Source organism: Cimex lectularius, unplaced genomic scaffold (assembly GCF_000648675.2).
Source record: "Cimex lectularius strain Harlan isolate CLEC.00 unplaced genomic scaffold, Clec_2.1 scaffold125, whole genome shotgun sequence".
NCBI classification, from domain to species: domain Eukaryota; kingdom Metazoa; phylum Arthropoda; class Insecta; order Hemiptera; family Cimicidae; genus Cimex; species Cimex lectularius.
In genome coordinates, this window is record NW_019392662.1 from 762,742 (window position 1) to 782,127 (window position 19,386).

The following is a 19,386-nucleotide window of genomic DNA, read 5'->3' on the forward strand; positions in this document are numbered from 1 at the left end:
TCCTTCATGGTGATAATCTCCATTAAAACCGTCTCCGTTCGATTAGTTCTACGGTGTAAGAAGAAAAGAAACCATAAAAGGATGCCTTTCACCTCAGGTTGTATTAAACCGTCCAATTTAATGAGAGTGAGCCGGGAGATCAAGTATGGATCTAATCTTTTACTCCCTTCCATTACCAATTCGTGACAACCCTTCAACGGTGAAATATCATTCGAATGATATTTTTCTATAGATCATCCGGCGATTTAGGACGATGATAATCGTGACTGGCAGAGCTGTTAATATTTTAACAACTGCCATGTGCGGCTCGGGCCATTAACCAAGTGAAATGGTACTTTTGGTTTTTTACTCAAGGATTTATACCTATTTAAATCATGATCCTGACGTCGGGTTGTTTGGATTTTATTTGGGTTTCTTCGGGCAAATTATTTTTACAAGTTGCTGTCGTGATCTGTCCGTATTAAATAATTGCGTGTTCGAATTTGACACCAATCAACACAATGCGCCTTTCATACACCTACGTAGAAATAGCACATGTTTTATCCTTCATCCATCTTATATTTTTATATTTACATTCTTAATTTAGTCTAGTTGATTCAGATCATTTTGGTCTGCCTTTCCTTGCTGTTTTGGTCTTTCACGCATTTCGACTTAATATTTTATTTCAATTAATTATTCTTTTTATCTAAGGTCTTGGTTAAAATGAAAAAGTTAGTGTCACGAGCGGGATTCGAACCCACGACCCTCGGCTTAATATACCGCTCCTCTAAACACTTGAGCGATTGTGACTTCGAAGACTTATATAAAAAGAATAATTAACTGAAACAATTAATAATAATTTGGCCTCTCAACACGACATGCAAGAATGGCACAATTACACAGAAGAAATTTGAGCCCTGAAGATGATCTCAATAAAGATCGAACGTTGCCACGATAAAGAAAATGTTTTTCTGAAACCTACATCACACCAGACCACATCTCACGATTTCTGAATAATTATGAAACAATTAATATGAATAATTATGATCGCTAACACAAAAGGATCAATATAATATTTTATTATAATCTGCGATTTAAAATTACAGCAAATATTCCTCCCGTTGCACTTCACTTCATTATTTGATAACCGGTTTCATATACGAGAAAAAAATGAAATGGTAAATATTGTAAGAAAATACGAAAGAACGGAAAATGAAAATATTTTATGAAAAATACACAAGAAAAGGAATAAAATATTTTCCCGTCCTTTTATGATGAAAAATAAAATTAAAAGTACCAACGAGTTTTGCCAGGAGATTCACTTAAGAAGGAAAGCTTTCTAAGTTGTGATTTTCTAGAAACCCGAAATAGGAGGTGTCATTCGTTGGCTCCTTATAGAAAGCATGTAGCACCACACGTTATGAGAACTGTGCTTGAGCTTGGCAGCCAGTATTTCGAACACTTGTTCCTACTTTTGGAAGGAACAGGACTACTTTATTGTAAATAATACTGATGTACAATAAACATATCTCGTTTTGTGTTCTATTTTGTATATATCGCACACCCATAAGAAAAGTGACACAACTCAACAAAACAAAATTTTTCAGGAGAAATGGATCGTTTTTTACTAATGTATTATGTTCACGTCATTACGATCTTTGGCAATAAAAACTGTCATCCATCAATATTGTGTTTTGTTTTTCCGATACTTAAGCGTAAACAATAACTTTAAAAATCCAGCTGTACTACCCCTAAAAAACAATCCTGCATTGAGTTGTGAAAGTTTTCCTGAATTAATTTAAGTTAATTTATTTGCTCTAACTGTAATGGAGGTCATTGAATGAGTATAAATATATTAATTTCTTTGTGATAGTAGCAAACCTAACAAACAAGCATAAATGTCCATGTAGAACATTTTACTAAAATTAGTTTTGACTCAAGTGAATTTTACTCCTGGAGTCAGGGCTAATTAGTTATTTAAAATACAAATTAATTATTAAAATAAAGGTTTTATTGATTATTAAAAATAATGTAATTCAAACATAAAAATTATTAAAACTATGAAATAATGTAAGATTTAAAAAAAATATTGTTAAAAAATTAAAATGTAACTCGGGTACAGCACAAAATCCTTCACTAAAAAAATGACGTAACGAGAAATATGCCACTTTTCCCGATGAATACTCACATGCTTTAAAACTCGACAGAGAACTAAGATATGCCACTTTTCGTGAATGGTGTCAGTAATTTCGTGAAACGTGACATACATTGCTGCTAGGAGTTCACCTACAGTTGTGTCATTTTTGTTGTAGCATGGAAAACTAAACAATCCGGTTTTTAGAATTTTTCGACTTGTGTCACTATTCTTGCGGGTGTGCGTTGTGAGATTGAATGTATTTATTAGTGTGAGTGTGTAGTGTGTGAGGATCAATGGAGGGATTGTACCACCCTAGATGTGGATGTATATTCGGGGTGAGAGATTTACTGCGCACTTGAGACGGCTTGTACCTTCGGTTCTGTGCCCGTAGCGAGCCAGTCAGTTCTTGAAGAATCAGAATAGCTTTCATCAAATTACATCTTGTAATCATAAATTGCAGATTGTAATAAAATATTGGGAAAAAAAGAAGAGCTTGAAATCTTTCTATTGTATAAGTACTGTTTATAGAACGAATAACAGGAAAAGAACAATTGCTTCATTTAAAAAAATTCTAGTTTTATGTTGCCCAAACTTTTCTCAATATATATCGACCCAAATCTGTATTAAAAAATGGCAAAATAAAATTTTAATTATTATTTTTCATTGAAATAGCAATAAGTTATGACAAATTTAAAATTTTATTTACAATTATTTAAACAATTTTTACAGTTAAAAGTTTTTATGCTATGTTCCCTTAATTAAATCCTAAATTGTAAAGGCGAACATTGAACTATCTCGATTATGATGCCGTTTGTGCTATAAAAGCCCTCGGCCGGGAATTTAAGTGCGATTGATACGGATTCTTTTATCCGGATTCCCTTTCAGCAACAGCGTATTATTCAAAAAAGCTATTGTACAATAGTAATTACTGAATCGCACTAGTCCCGCCGCTCACAAAAGACTCACTTGTGCCCCTCTTGTTCTTAAGACTTCCCCAACTTCTTTTGTTAAAGTTCTTAAATCGGGGAGGTCTTTTATCGTCCACCTGGCGAAAACCATTAAGGCAAGTGTAGAATAAAATCTTTTTTTTAGACAAATACTGACTATTTCTGGATTCATTTGTCTTTTTATATAGCGCAATTGTTTCTTTTATTATATTTTATATCGGGTCACTTTTCATATTGTCATAAAGAAACCTTTCGTAATAGGATCTTCTATCCAATTGACCAGCCCTTCTAACAGTTACTTAGGATTAGGGTTGTGTTCAGAAAAAATTCCTAATTTTTGCACAAACGCCGAGCTTTCGGCGAGATATTTCGTCTTTTTCAGGGTCTACAGAGAACATTTTTGCATTAATATTCATACATATATATAGGTGTATCACAGATGCTTCAAAAACCTTACAGGTACTTAGTCAAAATGTTAAATTATTAAACAGGTTTGTCAAATAATACCAAGAAATCCAATCAATTCACATTAGATTTTAAATAATGGGAACAAAATATAAACAATTATTTATGTATTTATTTATATAAAAAACATGCTAATATATGCTAATAATTTAACATTCTTCAAACTACTAGTTTTTAAAAATATAAATAGGAAACTTGACTATAAGAAATATAAATAATAAAACACATAGTAATTTTTATATAAATCAATACATAAATAATTGTTTATATTTTGTTTTCATTTTTTAAAATCAAATGTGAATTGACCGAATTTTTTGTTATTATTTGTCAAGCCTGTTTAATAATTAAACATTCTTCAAAATATACTAGTTTTTAACAATATAAATAGGAAGTTTGACTAAAAGAAATATAAATAATAAAACACATAGCATTTTTTATATAAATCAATACATAAATAATTGTTTATATTTTGTTCCCATTTTTTTAAATCTAATGTGATTTGGCCGAATTTCTTGTTATTATTTGACAAGCCTGTTTAATAATTAAACATTCTTCAAAATATACTAGTTTTTAAAAATATAATTAGGAAACTTGACTGTAAGAAATATAAATAATAAAACACATAGCATTTTTTATATAAATCAATACATAAATAATTTTTTATATTTTGTTCTCGTTTTTTAAAATCTAATGTGAATTGATCGAATTTTTTGTTATTATTTGACAAGCCTGTTTAATAATTAAACGTTCTTCAAAACATACTAGTTTTTAACAACATAAATAGGAAACTTGACTATAAGAAATATAAATAATAAAACACAGCATTTTTTATATAAATAAATACATAAATAATTGTTTATATTTTGTTCTCGTTATTTAAAATCTAATGCGAATTGACCGGATTTCTTGTTATCATTTGTCAAACCTGGTTAATAATTTAACATGTTGACTAAGTACTTCTAAGTTTTTTATGCATCTGTGATATACCTATGTATATGTATGAATATTAATGGAAGAATGTCGTCTGTAGACCCGGAAGAAGAGGAAATATATCGTCGAAAGCTCGGAGTTGGTGCAAAAATTAGGATTTTTTTTTAACCACAATCCTAATCCGAAGAAACTAAACTTTTATACTTAATATGTGATAAAATTTTAATTAATGGTTTCGAATTGGTATAAAAGCGGTTACAAAAAAATATTGTGAGCACCTGATGCGCATTTCGTTTCATAACAATTTCTCCTTTTGATTTCTATGTTGACACATATAGATTGGTTGTATGTATAGTTCGGCAGTTCAGTTATCTTCGAACAGACCTCTCTTTCTTCCTCTATGTACGCAGATGTGATTCTTTTATTTGCTTTACGGCCCATCAGAAAGGGGGTGAAACACTTTATTTCAAAACTTCGGGAAATCATGTGCTTTGATACGTAGAACATTTTATAATAAGGTAATTCTGCCTAAAGAAACTAAACGCACTTCAAAAACAATGATATAGGTGCCATCTTTTTCGAAAATATTTTTAAAAAATAAGTCAAAGCCTTTTAATCTTTGAGCTTAATGGGTCAAGAACTGAACTAGAGGAAAGCGTGAACTATGGATGATGGTTTAAAGTACTCATTTTGGAATATTCTTTGTAAAACTTTGCAACTCTATTTCCTATGGTTGATTCTAATCAGTTATTAACCCACATTTAAACAAAGCCTTGGTTCGAAAAGAAAAAAAGATAGTTCTTTAAGTACGGAAAGCGATGATGTTTGAAAAAATGGAAAATTCTAATTGATCTGTGACATACAATTATGATATTCACTAAGTTTTAATGACAGAAATAATTTCTACTAGACAAAATTTACTACATAAAATTGCCAGAAAAACCTATTTTTTCTGTTTTTCCGCAAGTTTTCCTTGAGTCTACAAAATCGTAGATTGCGACCATTCCAGTTAACGGCAAATCTTTGTTTTTCCATTAGGGCCTCACACTATTAATGTGAAACATAAGGCCAAAAACAAAAAATAATTCACACTAGAAACTACCATTAAAAAAAAAAAAAAAAAAAAAAAAAAAAAAAAAAAAAAAAAAAAAAAAAAAAAAAAAAAAAAAAAAAAAAAAACTGAAGAATCCAAAGCATGTACTTGATGTTTAAACTTATGTGAAAAAGTCTGAATTTAGTTATCCTACATTTCAAAGTTTATTAGTTATCTGTTTATTATTAATTATTACTTCCAATTTTTATGTAAAGACGGTTGAGAAAATTATTTCCCGCTCGTGGCCTTTCTCAACCGTCTGCATAAAAATAAAAAAATATTTTTTCCAAAGCATAATGGTAGGTACTTTATGTTTAAAACTATGCAAAAAAGTCTTAATTTAATTATTCTACATGTTAAATTTTATTAATTATTATTTTTAATTTTTATGTAAAGACGGTTGAGAAAATTATTTCACGCTCGTGGCCCTTCTCAGCCGTCTTTGCATAAAAATAAAAAAATATTTTTTCCAAAGCATAATGGTAGGTACTTTATGTTTAAAATTATGGGAAAAAGTCTTAATTTAATTATTCTACATGTTAAATTTTATTAGTTATCGGTTGAAAAAATTATTCCCAGCTCGTGACTCTTCTCAACCATCTTTGCATGAAAATTAAAAAAGTCTATTTTTTCAAACATATTGTCCGTGCAATTAATCATTCATGTAAGTAACGAGGGGCTTTATATTAAGTCATACACATGTTACAATAATCTTACGCTCGGCGGACTTCAGCGTCGTTGTATTGTGTGGCGTAAAGAATCTAACTAACTTAATAACTTTTAATGTTCACCTTTAACTCTGTATAATTTGTATTTTGTAGAGGAAGAGGGCGAAGCCTTTATGGTTACCATTAGTGCATATGTTACTTGTATCATCTTACAACACCCACGCATTTAACGACCCGGATTTGACCCAGTTGAAACCAACGAGCTTGGCTTAAAACATTTCCATTAAATAAATTAACTAAGCAGTTTTTTTATAAATATAAAAGTAAATTGTGTAAACTGATGAAACGAAACGTTAGTAGAGAGTTTTTCTTCTTATTGTTATAGTTAGTTGTTGGTTAATTTTTCGTTCCCCTGTTGAGCATATGTGTTTTATGTATGATTTCGTCATTCGCAGCATGAAAGATCGGCGCAAAATGGCGGTACCTCCGCATGAAACCGGATCTCCCGTAGCAAATTGCCAAACTTCCGTTCCCATAGGAGAAAAAGTACCACCTTTACAGGTTATTTGCGCAGTTCTATATACAATTATTTAAGATCTCAGTATGTGGTTTTAACAGGGGTAATTTTTCCGATTAGGCTACGTCCTTGGAGGGGGTCGATTGTCCCGAGGGGTGCGAGAGCTAGTGGGAAAGAGGAGAGACCGGATCTAAAAGGGGGTTGATTCGAGGAAGGGTGTCCCACCCCGTCTCCATACAAACAACGACCGGGAACATTTTTCCACCCCACGTTTCACTATCGTTATTGATGAAGAAACAGGTAAACCCTACCCCCTTGAGATGTAACCGGTAAATCCACTTGTCTCGCAACACACAGGTTGTACCACTCTCCTGTACCCTATGTTCTTCTATTAAAAACCAATGCTCCAAAAATTTGCTAATCAAAGTAGAAAAAAAAATTAAAAATGTTCTACAGACTTTCTTTTCTACATCCGTTAATCCAACATTTCATTTATAAAATATTTTTTCTTGAGGGTTGCGGGCATATGAACCTGTAGTTAGCTTGTTTCCTATTATTTTGGTCTCTTCATCTGCCATACATGTTTCGGCATTTTTATCTTTTCAGTGATACGTAGAAGATACAATCAGGAACAATCACAATTATTTAGTTTGTCATGTTTAAGTCCAATAACACATCTGTACGTCTGACATGCCAAGATACCATTGAGAGGCTGACCAAATTAACGTAAAAGTCGAAACAACAAATATTCTTTGTGTTTTAATTAGCAAGTGCCCTCCACAAAACAATTATTTATACCTTACAATATCACAATCTAAAGTGTCACTGAAAATGCTCTCCCAGGCAACCATTAAATCAAGACTAGTGGGTTTTACGGATCACTGGAATAGCCTGGGGAGTAGAAGGTAAAAGATAAATAGAGCTGCAGTCATGTCCCTGGTGATAGGATTTGTTTCTTCTTAAAATACAGGATCCTTTTAAGGAAAACAAACATAAGTTCACACATGTTATGATTTTTTCCAACTGTCAACTGTTTAACTTTCTATGGTTAATTCTAATCTAGAAATGGTCAATTTGTGAGTTAAAGTTATTAAATATAAAACCAGCGGTTTTTACTTTGTTTTTCTTTTATTTATTTATTTTTTTTATTAACGCGATATCATTCGAAATTTTTCACGTTACTTTAATATTGGAGAGTGTTTCTATTCTTTAGCAGGGTTCACATCATTTTTTTTCTACGTCGTTTCTTAAATACGAGTTTTCGGCCCCCCCTGTTCACTCGCGAACGGCATTTCGTCACTCTCCCCTTTCCCAGTTTTCCCTTTTATTTTCCCCAAAATCTACCTTTATTGTTCCTTACCCTCGGTTGAAACTGTCTTTTTTTGTAGTGCTCGCCGGCACAACGGACTATTTTCCTTCCTTCCTGAACATAATAGGTTTATAGCTCAGGTAGTTCTCCCCGCGGCTTATAAACCACTGCGACCCCCCTATGGACATTTTTTGTTAATTTGCTTAGGATAGTAGTGCCATCCCTCTAACGGTTTTTCGAGATTTTCGATTGTACAGTCGTTAAGTTATGGTCATTTAATGAGAATTTGTAAAACGAACTATGCAGGTGTTGGGTTTCTGAATTGGATAACAATCGAAAACCACTTTGCATGTTTATTTTCATATATAAAATTTCGCAGAAAGCTACAATTTTATTGAATAAGCTAATAGTAATTATATTTTGAGAAATATGTTGCATTTAGAATAGAACTAATAATATAATTTGTTAAAGTCGTGAGGAGCGGTCAAGAATGAGGTAGTTTAGAAAAACACCTTTTTCATTTTTTTTTTTTTTTGCCGACGTTTCGACCTTTATTCGGGGCATAAAGTGTGGTGCTATTCTTGTGGTGTCATATTGGTTTTGTGTGAAAGTGTTACACTCACAATAATAAATAATAATGTGTGGTGATTAGTGACAGTTAATCGATATTTATTTAGAAATCGTGAGATGCGGTCTGGTGTGATGTAGGTTTCAGAAAAACATTTTCTTTATCGTGCCAACGTNCGTGACCTCGATCCACTCGGACACTAACTTCCCATCTCAACCCTTTTGAATTTTCCCCCCTTTTTGCCATTTCTCAAATGTCGTGTAATCTATTTGATTCTCGGCGACAAATGAAATGACCACGGAGAGCTTTAGTGAAGGTATATTTCAACTTATTAAATTCACTAGTTTTCGTGGTCCGCTTGACCAATTGATATCTTTCAATTAATTATGGTTTTTAGTTGAGATAAAAAAATCGGTGTCACGAGCGGGATCACTAAAGCTCTCCGTCGTAGGTCTCCGATGTAGAGTGGTCGTTTCCATAAATTATTATGTAGACTAAACGAGGAAACAACCACAATTTATGTGGTCTGGCCGTTTTCATAGAAATAATCTATCACAATAGTCACGACTAAATAACGAAACAATCCAATTTATTTAGTTTGATTGTTCCCAAAGATTTAAATAAAGTTTTAAGAAAAAAAACGCCAATTCACAAGATTGGTTGTTTCCGTGGAGTAAAATGGATTAACAAGTAAACAACCAAATTTATGTAGTTTGACCAAATATGTAGAGTAAATGTCGAATTAGCCGGGAAACATAAAAATGTGTAGGTTAAGTCGCTGCCATAGAGTATAATCGCGAATTGACAAATTTTTATTCGTTTCCGGTCATCCAGGTCTTCATTGATTTGCGTATTATTTTGTCAATCGTGTCCCCACAAACAATGAGGATAGGCAGACCAAAATGATATGAAACCTCCAGACTGCATGAACCATTACCTCCCAGACCTCATCTAGAAATCTCACGATTTAGATTGAAACAGTTGTAGTGAGTGTTTTTTGTTTTAATATTGCAAAGAATGAAGAAGATGGGATTTAATAAATTTCTAAAAAAGAATGACATCGGATTTGTTCTTCAGATTAGTACCCTTTGAAAATGAAAATTGGCAGCCGAGAAATTAATCTTTTCCGATGCATAAAACAATTTACGATTTTCATTTATCAGTCAATTCATTTTTCTAAAGACAATACATCATCGTTAACGGTGATAAAATCGATATTATACAGCCGTCGATTTGTTTGCCAATCCCATGCTATCTTTAAAATAGCACAGATTAAAGATTCGACGTGTCCTAGAAGTGATTATTTGCTGTACTTGGTGCGGAAGTAAAGCAAGGAGGGGCATTCACAGATGCGCCCCAGGCAAGGTGTGCACTTCACATCTGCCCTGAACTTCTCAATATAGCTCAATCCGTAAAATACGACACTCGACTCCGAAGCAAGGCCGATCCCCCCTCAGATGATTCGTCGCTAGGCGAAGGGACCAGCTGAAAGTAACCAATGTTGACTATTTAGGTAGTTCGACAATTGAGGTTTTCCCATTTTAAATATGAACGGCTGTTTAAAGATTTTTAGTCCTTCTGTCCAGAAGACCGATAAATGTCAAAGGTTTATAGAAAGTATATTCTAAATTGTATAAATTAAGACATATTATCCAGCTATCCCACGTATGACCGATTAGTTTAACAATAGAATACGGATAAAAATATTGTAGCATATTTAATCTCAATTGAGATCATAGCAGTTACGAAACAAGATTCCTACGAATAAACAAAAATATAGACAAGCTAAGATGTACAAATATATATCTTTAACAAAAAAAAAATTGAAAAATGATGGATTGTACGTAGCGAAACAGGGCTATTAATCTTCCAACACCAGATGTGATACGATCGTTTTGATTGGCTAATTGCAATTTAAAAAAATAAATGTAAGCATTAAGCTCAATGTTACATTAATTACACGTGTAATGAATTTATGTTTCTTCATTATATAGAACGAGGTAGATAGATCGATAAATTTACTAAACATGGTATTTAAATATTTAACACCAGGCACATACTAGATGTAAAATTTTAAAAGCATATAAATAATTACATAAATTATTAAATTGTATTTGGCAACACCTATCTTGCAAAAAGGGTCTCGAGTGAGCAGAAGCATAAGAGTACACTTACGACAATTTGGTCAGTTATGGATAATGGATGGACAGTCAGTTAAGTCAATAATTAAGCCCAAAAAGAGTTCCTGAAAGGATGAAAATAAATAAACAAAACAACCTGATTATACCCTTATTCCATGGATTATGATAAAGATAGAACAACGAAACATTCCAAATTATATAATGAAGTCGTTTCCATGGAATGAAATGACAAAAAATTAAATGAACATTCTATATTTTCTAAATTTAGCCGTTTTTTCCATGGATTGTGATAAAAATAGAACAACGAAACATTCCAAATTATATAATGAAGTCGTTTCCATGGAATAAAATAACAAAAAATTAAATGAACATTCTATATTTTCTAAATTTAGCCGTTTTTTCCATGGAATATGATAAAGATAGAACAACTTCCAAATTTATACAGTGAAGTCGTTTTCATGGAATGAAATGACAAAAGATTAAGTAAACATACATTTACTAAGTTTTTCTTTTTCCTTGGATTATGTTAAAGATCGAACAACGAAACAATCCAAGTTTATTAAGTGGTGAGGTCATTTCCATGAGCATGGATAATAAAATAGAAATAAACAAATCCCATTTTTTTAAGTTTAGTCGTTTCCATAAAATATTAAAAATATTATTGTTGATCACACCGCAGACGACACGAAAAAATCTCACAGCATGTAGAAATAATAATAATAATATATCAGAATGTAGATATAGTAATAATATATCAGAATGTAGAAATAATAATAATATATGAGAAAAAATTACAAAACTGGTTGAATATAAACTATGATATATGAAATATAAAACAAAACAAAGGAGGAAAAATTATATTAGTATTAATTACTGTTCCTTATTTGAAAAGAAATAAAATTAATGATGATACATGTGAATATTCGTAAAACGAACAAATTTACCATTGTGTATAAACTGCAGAAACAAGTAGTTAAATTATTGTAAGAAACTTAAGATATTATACAATAAATATTACAAAATAATTGCATAACTCTTTATTTATTCTGATATAATATATATAAAAAATCTAGAGGAATAACAAAATATTGATTACTGGAACCGAAGTTAATTATTAATAGAGTAAATTTGTTTAAGGAAATTATTAAATGATGAGAAATATTCAGTTGGAGAGAATTATTATCCATGTTCATTATTCTATTATAGGAAGAGGTAAAAAAAATTTTTGGTTTGAAAGGGAGGAACCGTCGATATCATTATTAATAATTTTCATAAATTACTAAGTCTTGATGTTCACGTTTCAAGATCATCTATGGTCAGATTTCATTTTGTCAGAACTAATTTCCATTTTGGGAATTCCAGATTTGAAAGCAATTAAACATAGACATTTATTTGGGTAGTTTTCAAATGTAGAAATGTAGGAAATAGAGGACCAAATAGAGGATATATTCAAGAATAGATCTTATAGGATATAAAAATAATACTAAAGTTAATTGAGTCTATAATTAAGCTCAATAAGAATCTGAATCTGAAAATATAAACGTACAAAAGATATTGTGGTGGATGACTGGGCGTTTTACCCCGCTGAAGAAATCGAGAAATGCAAGAATGTCCGATTTACATAGGAATTGCCGTTTTGCGAAAAGTCTACGAAATGACCCCATATTGTCTTGTCGGAATGTCAATGTCTGCGGATTGAAAAAGATAAACACCAGCCGGGGAAAAATCTGTCTTCGAGTAGAGAGTAGAAGGAAAGAGTGAGAGGGAGAAAGCATATCTCTCCTTAGATCGGCGCTTGTGAGGGTGGAAGGAAAGCCAGGCACCTGTATTCCGATACTGGAGGGAGTCCCGCTAAGCGGTCGGCTGGTGGGGGATCTAAACGTTATGATTGGATGGAGGCACGTGCTTTTACCCCTCTACAATCTTAGCAGACCACCTGACCTAGCAGCTGCCAGCGGGAGACCGGTAGTTCACCGGCATGTCCCACTGACACTTGTAGAGGGGGTTCATTTGGGAGGGGATACCTATAAGTAGCTCCCACTAGCTGTCCGTCTTCATAACCGTGCGTCATTCCGACTCGATCAGAGAGACGATCCGCGGCCCGACCGACACTGAGGATTACGTAGTGCTGAAAGTGTTGTGCAGCGGACTTTTGAACTTGTGACACAGTGGTTCTGCGCCAAAATGCATATAGTCAACGACGAGCCTTCCATACCCAGGACCCTACCGTTCAAAAAGAGCAATTATTCACATTGCCCTTTGAAGAAACGGCCGGTCCCGCTGATGGTGAAAGACGATTCCGAGCAAAGAGGTAAGAATCTGACATTTTCTCTCACAATGTTGTCGGCCTTTAGGCGTCGTGATCGTACGGTAGATTATAAATTTTATTTTGGTTTATTGCAGATGTTAGTGACGACAACTCGGAACCGGAAAACTTGAGCACGAAGCCAGAAGATTTAACGTGCAAGTCTTTGACGCCTTCGATCGGTGTCGCCCTGATTTCGGCGAAGAAAGAACCTCAGAGCCCTCAGAGGACGGAAGAGAGTACGATGTCATTGGGTCTACCCTATTCCGGAAGTTTTCTAGCAAAATCCGGCCCCCTGGAACCACTGAATCTGAACACGCAGTCAGAACTGCAGGCATGGCCCAGACCTTACTATCCGTCTCACTACATTCCGCTCAACTATCACTACTCTTCGGATCTGTACAATTACTACAACGACAAATACACGCCGAGTCCATCGCCGCCGCAACAGCCCCCATTTCTTCCAGTTCAACCGAAGCCGATGTATATGACTTACAGCGGTGAATGTGTACTTTCTCCGGCTTCGTCCACTTCCTCTTACGGGGGGCTTTATTCGCAGTCGCCGACAACTCCGGAGGATCTCTCGTCGCCGGGAAGCGTCGGTAGTTCGAGCCCACCCAGGAAAAACAAGGATTCGCCGAGATATCAGTGCGTCTTTTGTAACAAATCCTACACCACCTACTCTGGCCTGTCGAAACACCAGCAGTTCCATTGTTCGGCGAACGAAGACTCAACGGCAAAAAAATCATTCAGCTGCAAACACTGTGATAAGGTTTACTTCAGCCTCGGCGCCCTCAAGATGCATATAAGGACGCACACGCTGCCCTGCAAGTGCAAACTTTGCGGAAAAGCCTTCTCCAGGCCGTGGCTCCTGCAGGGCCACATTCGGACGCACACCGGCGAAAAACCGTTCACCTGCCCCCATTGCAACAGGGCGTTCGCCGACAGATCGAATCTCAGGGCCCATTTGCAGACACATTCGGACGTTAAGAAATATTCCTGCCCCACCTGCTCCAAAACGTTTTCGAGGATGTCCCTGCTCACGAAGCACGTCGACGGCGGCTGCCCCGGTACGAATTCTACGACCGGTGAAGACATGTACAAACAAGAAATGTATTCAAACTAATTGTATTGGTAATGCTTACAAATATGCACACCATTGCATTCCTAAGTCAACTGTTGTAAATAAGTAGCCAGTTAAGCAAATGTCTTTGGGACAATAAGTTGAGTCAAAAATTCTACTTTTTTAATTTATTTATTTATTCTTATTTTTTATTTTATTTTTATTTTAACGAATAAAGCTTTTGAATGGCTAGATATATTAGAATTAAAAAATAAGACTGATTTGTATGTAATTATCGTTTTTCTTAGCATTATTTCAAACAATTACGGCCAACGTAAAAATTCACAGTACAAAGTTGTTAGAATTGTTATTGACCGCAGTGGTCCATACTTGAAAGTATTTCAATTTACCGCAGGTCGATTTTTAATTTCAAAAATGTGCCATTGAGGAATGTAATACCAAAATTATATATTTGTATTCCTTGATTTAAGTTTCCTGTTAGCCATTCAGTTCTAGTCATCTTAGCGTATATTTAGGTTTATTGGAAATAAATCAAATGTTGTATATAACAGAGCGACGTCGAGCATTGAGCTGTACAATATAAAATATTGTAAATAATGTAAGTGCCTTAGTACTGAATATATACTGTTCCTTGAAAAATACACAATTATTGTTTTACCAATATGAAAAATTTTAATACAATATTTTTTCATAATACATTTGTCATACATTTTCCTCGTGTCCTGTTCATAATAGCTAACATAGTTTCATCGACAGCTAAGCATTTACTTGAGGTGATTTGGTTTTCTTAGAAAATACGACTTTGTGACAAGTCGTCTTCTTGCAGAAAGCCGTAAGAAAATAATTAAAACTGTTGGTATAATTAAGATAATAAATGCAATTTAGTGTAATTGCCATTTATCTCATCTGGGTAATAAAATATTCATATAATCTTTCACTTTTGGGAAATGAAAAAAGAGGTGATCAAATTAATGACCAATCTTTGTTTAATATGGATGCAAGGAGTTTCTTCATGGTGGGAAACGGTATAAACAACGACTGAATATGAAAAACAACTATGAATAGACCAAAATGATCGTGAACGCCCAAACTGACAGACATCACCTCCCAGACCCCAAGAAGAACTATCACGTTACGTGGGAATAAATCCTACAAAACAAAGAACAAGCTGGATAGTTTGTTATATTTGCCAAACAACGAAAAACACCCCACTTTGTACAAATGAATTCAGAATCTCCAATATTCCCTCGGGAACCAGACTCAACTGGCCATAAAGATTATAAAATGACGTTTCATGTATAAGATTATATTGGTATTTATATCCATAGGTTTTTAATTAATATTTCGACCTAAAGCTTTGTCGTAATATCGTTTTTGCTTATACTGCTTGATCCAAAAACCCGTAATGATAGATGCCAAATCATTACTTTTCAAAATAGGTATGTAAAACCTTTGCTGCAGTTACAACTTCGAGGTTTGTTCCAAATAGTCCATTTTGAGTAAAAGAAAACATATTTGCTAAAAACAATATTTCTGTTCCAATTTCAGATAATAGACGTTTCCTTATGTAATCGCGTCAAAAGTGTCAAGTCTGATGCACAGACAGTACTGAATCAACGAACGGTTGACCGTGAAACCTGTTTGCCGATTGCACCCAGTTACGACTGGTGATATTATATTTTGGCTTATTCGCTTTCATTTGTCGGTTAAGTCTAAAGTCGGTGCAGTTATTGTGAACTGGGAGAGGGAAAAATGAGAGAGGACAATACCGGTATTGTTCCGGACGTGAATGGGGGAGCAAGGTGGTTTGGCCCACCTGGCGCATTGCTTATTCAGCTCCCATAGGAATATCACTGCTTTTTCGCACGACCGGTTACACCATTTAACCAGCCGGGGGGTAATCAAAGTCGAACGGAAGCCAATTAATACAAATGTAACCACTTTCGATCTTCTATTATCGTTTGGACGTTAACTTAAACCTCTAAGTGATGTGAAAAGCTACCAAACACATAAAGGGATTTTGTTTAGTGAATTCTCTGCATACTAATAAATACTCATATTAAATGAACACGATTAAGCTATAAAGTCGATAGATTGCTCAAAATAGTACCTCTTGAAATAAAACAGAACAAGTGGTTGGTTTCATGAATTCCAAAATTCGGCAGAACAATATTACTGTAATTTATGTGTTCAATATGAGTCGATACGACGTTGGCAAAACCAGATTTATTTAATTTATTATTTATCAAAACGTTAATACCTGTAGTTTGGCCATTTCGAACATCCTGGTCTGCCTAGTAAGTGTATTTCGGCACCATTTTCGTAGATTGGCCAGTGTTATTGATAGAGAACACCATAATCCATCATTGAAGATGGCGAAATAGCACAGGTTCATCATAGCACATCACGAGAAGAAACCTCATAGTAAAAGGAAAATTCACGCCAGCAGTGTTCATCGATTTAAATGTGTTAAGTCGAAAGTGTCTTGACGCAAGAGCACTATTTGGAAATTAATTTCCATTAATTAATTAAAATTAATTCCAACCACATAACAATTTTTTTAAATTTATGGAATCTACAAAAATTATTGAGGCGCTGGTTGGTGTAATGTGCAAAACTCTCAACTTCCCACATTTCCTAAGTTCTAGAGAGAGATCTCGCAAGTTTAATAGAGAGAACATTGCTGGGCAGGGTGCCGGCGGCCCAAGATCAACCAGCCAAATATGGGTTTGATTGCACTTGGGGTACCGTTTATTGGCGAAGAGCCATCAGTGTCGAGGATCAGGCAGATCAGGCATAAGCTCCCAACAAGAAATCTACCTCTAAGAGGACGTGGAACGTGTTGTCGGCCAAAACTAAGTGATTTGTTGAGAATTTCGGCCGGAAAGGGTTCAGGAGGGAAGTTATGCTGGTATGATACCACCAACTCCAGTAATCACATTTTGGAAATGTTGGTGAGTTAACAGAGGCTAAATACTAGGAGTATTCATGGTCTTTGTGTTAACCCTGTTAACTATGTTAGGACCTGTTAGATCGAGAAAAATAATGACGTAGACTTGTAAGAATCGTCTAGTTAACATTGCTCGATCTAACAGGCAGGGCCAAAGTTAGAAGTTCGGTCGAACACGTAGTCACATTGCTATCCGTTAGGGCGTAAGTAACCAACATGGCAGCCAAGAATTTAACAGCTGTTTTTATTTACACGTATTTTTATTCTTACATTCGCATTCAATAAATCAGACCAATACATTTCTTTTGTTCATTTCTGACGTGTCCTTATACTCTCGTTCATAAAAGATAGATCCCCTATCCTGTAAAGTTGTAGGTTGTTAGACGTTAGGGTTAGCGTTGGCGCAGCATTGCGGAAAAATTAAGGTTTAACATGCTAAGAAAAGAATGGGGCGTCCATTTTACTGGACATTTCTCTATTCGAATCTTACAAAGATCATGAATACTCCTATCATTATTCACGCAAACTTTACTGGAAATAATAGCACAGCTGACTGGTCTGGGGTCTGTTCAGACAAGTGTGCTATTTTATAAAATATTTAAAAGTTAAAATTTGGTTTATTTATCAAGTGTAAGGTACTTATAATGGAAGTGTATGATGTGTAGAAGAAGAAATCAGAAAGGAAGAAACGGCTTAGAATAAGATAGTATCAAAAAGGCCAAAACAGGATAATATCTAATTTCTATAATCGAACAATATGTCCTTTTATTTAAATTTGCCATTTAAATAAAAATCAATTAATTAAGAACAAGAACTCAAAAATTGGAAAACCTACGAATAACCCCCTTGAATGCTTAGCATAGTTGAAAGTCTCAAAAGGTTGTTCTCGTATATTCGTGTTTTACTAATACAATTATACATGTAAAAAATAAAGTTATTTATAATGGTAAGTTTGTTATTATTTTTGTGTGAAGAATAATATAGAAACCGAAACTGAAAGAGGACAATAGAAAAAACTTGACGGAAGGCGAAGGGCTCATTCCCCTTCGTTCCTCCTTTAAAGACTAGTCCAGACTGTAAACAATGTTTCCGAACAAAGTTGAACATTGTTTCGCAACAGCGTCGTTGTGAAACATTGCTTTGGAACAAGCTGTATTCATTGTTCAAAATCCAGATCTCAGCTTTATTCTATTCTAGTAGGGGCAATTGCAGGATTTTGTGCTGCCAATTTATTTATTTTCTTAACGGTTTAAAAAACGTTTGTAAAAACGTAGTAAAAACAAAGAAAATGCTAGATTCGGTAGCTTTTGGCAGAACTAAAATTTAAGAATAGATTTTACAGTTGTTCCAGCTAGCGGTCTATCATTGTGATTTACAGACGTTCACTTTTTTTTAATCAATCAATCTTCTTCCCAAGCATTCTTCTTTTTATTTTATTTTTTCTATTTAATAAGTAATCACTTCAGTAAACTAATTCATGGACCCTGGTTGACTGAACTGTGCTTGAAACATGTCCAATTGTTGCGAATGTATGCCATTTAAATGAAAACATACATTTCTAAAACAGTTTCAATACAAGTCAGAAACAAACTTAAACTGTTGCTCAACATTGGGAACGTTCTTTACAGTCAGGGCTAATCTTTAAAGTTATTTTTTAATAAATAGAACATTTAAAGGTGGTGCAAATTTTGAAATTGCTTTAGATGGAGGTCAATCATTTTGTATCAGTATAAGATGGTCACGTTCCTACCAAGCTAACTCTGTTTTCCAAAGCATTCGTCTTTTTATTTTATTTTCTCTTTGTGTGATCCCTACTCTTAAACTAATGCAACAACCCTGGTAGATTGAACTGTGTTTGTCGCTGTACAGTCCGAAGTACCGCACCTTGTCCGCAGTTGGGAGGGATTATTATTTAAGAAAGCAGGGGGAGATCTTTTTACGGAGAGTGAAGGTATTGTAGATGGATTTGTCTGTGTTAATTTTTATCCTTTTCTTTTTACACCAAGACTCTTGTAGTATGAGATTTTAATTAATTGAAAATTGTTAGATTGGGCCGATTTTGCAGTTGTTTTAGCTGGAAGACAATCATTGTGACTTTAAGATGCCCACATTTCTTCTAATCTTATACCAAATGTTTTTCAGTGTTTTTTTTTTCTTCAAAGCATTCCTTTTTTAAATTATATCATTTTTATTTTATTTTCACTATATAATCACTATATGAACATTTATATTAACATCCCACAAACCAACTGCTTTATGTACATTCTCGGTTGGTTTTTATGTTTTATCTCGA

At 34.0% G+C, this 19,386-nt stretch overlaps 1 protein-coding gene across 1 annotated transcript; it reads left to right on the forward strand.

The window, feature by feature from the left end:
* Positions 1-12,349: 12,349 nt before the first annotated feature.
* Positions 12,350-14,742, forward strand: LOC106668706 (zinc finger protein SNAI2-like). The gene is made up of 2 exons (XM_014397682.2): positions 12,350-13,065; positions 13,158-14,742. The coding sequence occupies exons 1-2, from the start codon at positions 12,939-12,941 to the stop codon at positions 14,183-14,185; spliced, it is 1,155 nt and encodes a 384-aa protein (XP_014253168.1). The 5' UTR covers positions 12,350-12,938; the 3' UTR covers positions 14,186-14,742.
* The last annotated feature ends 4,644 nt before the right edge of the window (positions 14,743-19,386 follow it).

Bases quoted from the DNA above. Each gene is read 5' to 3' on its own strand.
- LOC106668706 (XM_014397682.2), top strand. From the start codon at position 12,939: ATGCATATAGTCAACGACGAGCCTTCCATACCCAGGACCCTACCGTTC. The intron at 13,066-13,157 runs GTAAGAATCTGA...GGTTTATTGCAG, and splicing joins AGACGATTCCGAGCAAAGAG to ATGTTAGTGACGACAACTCG.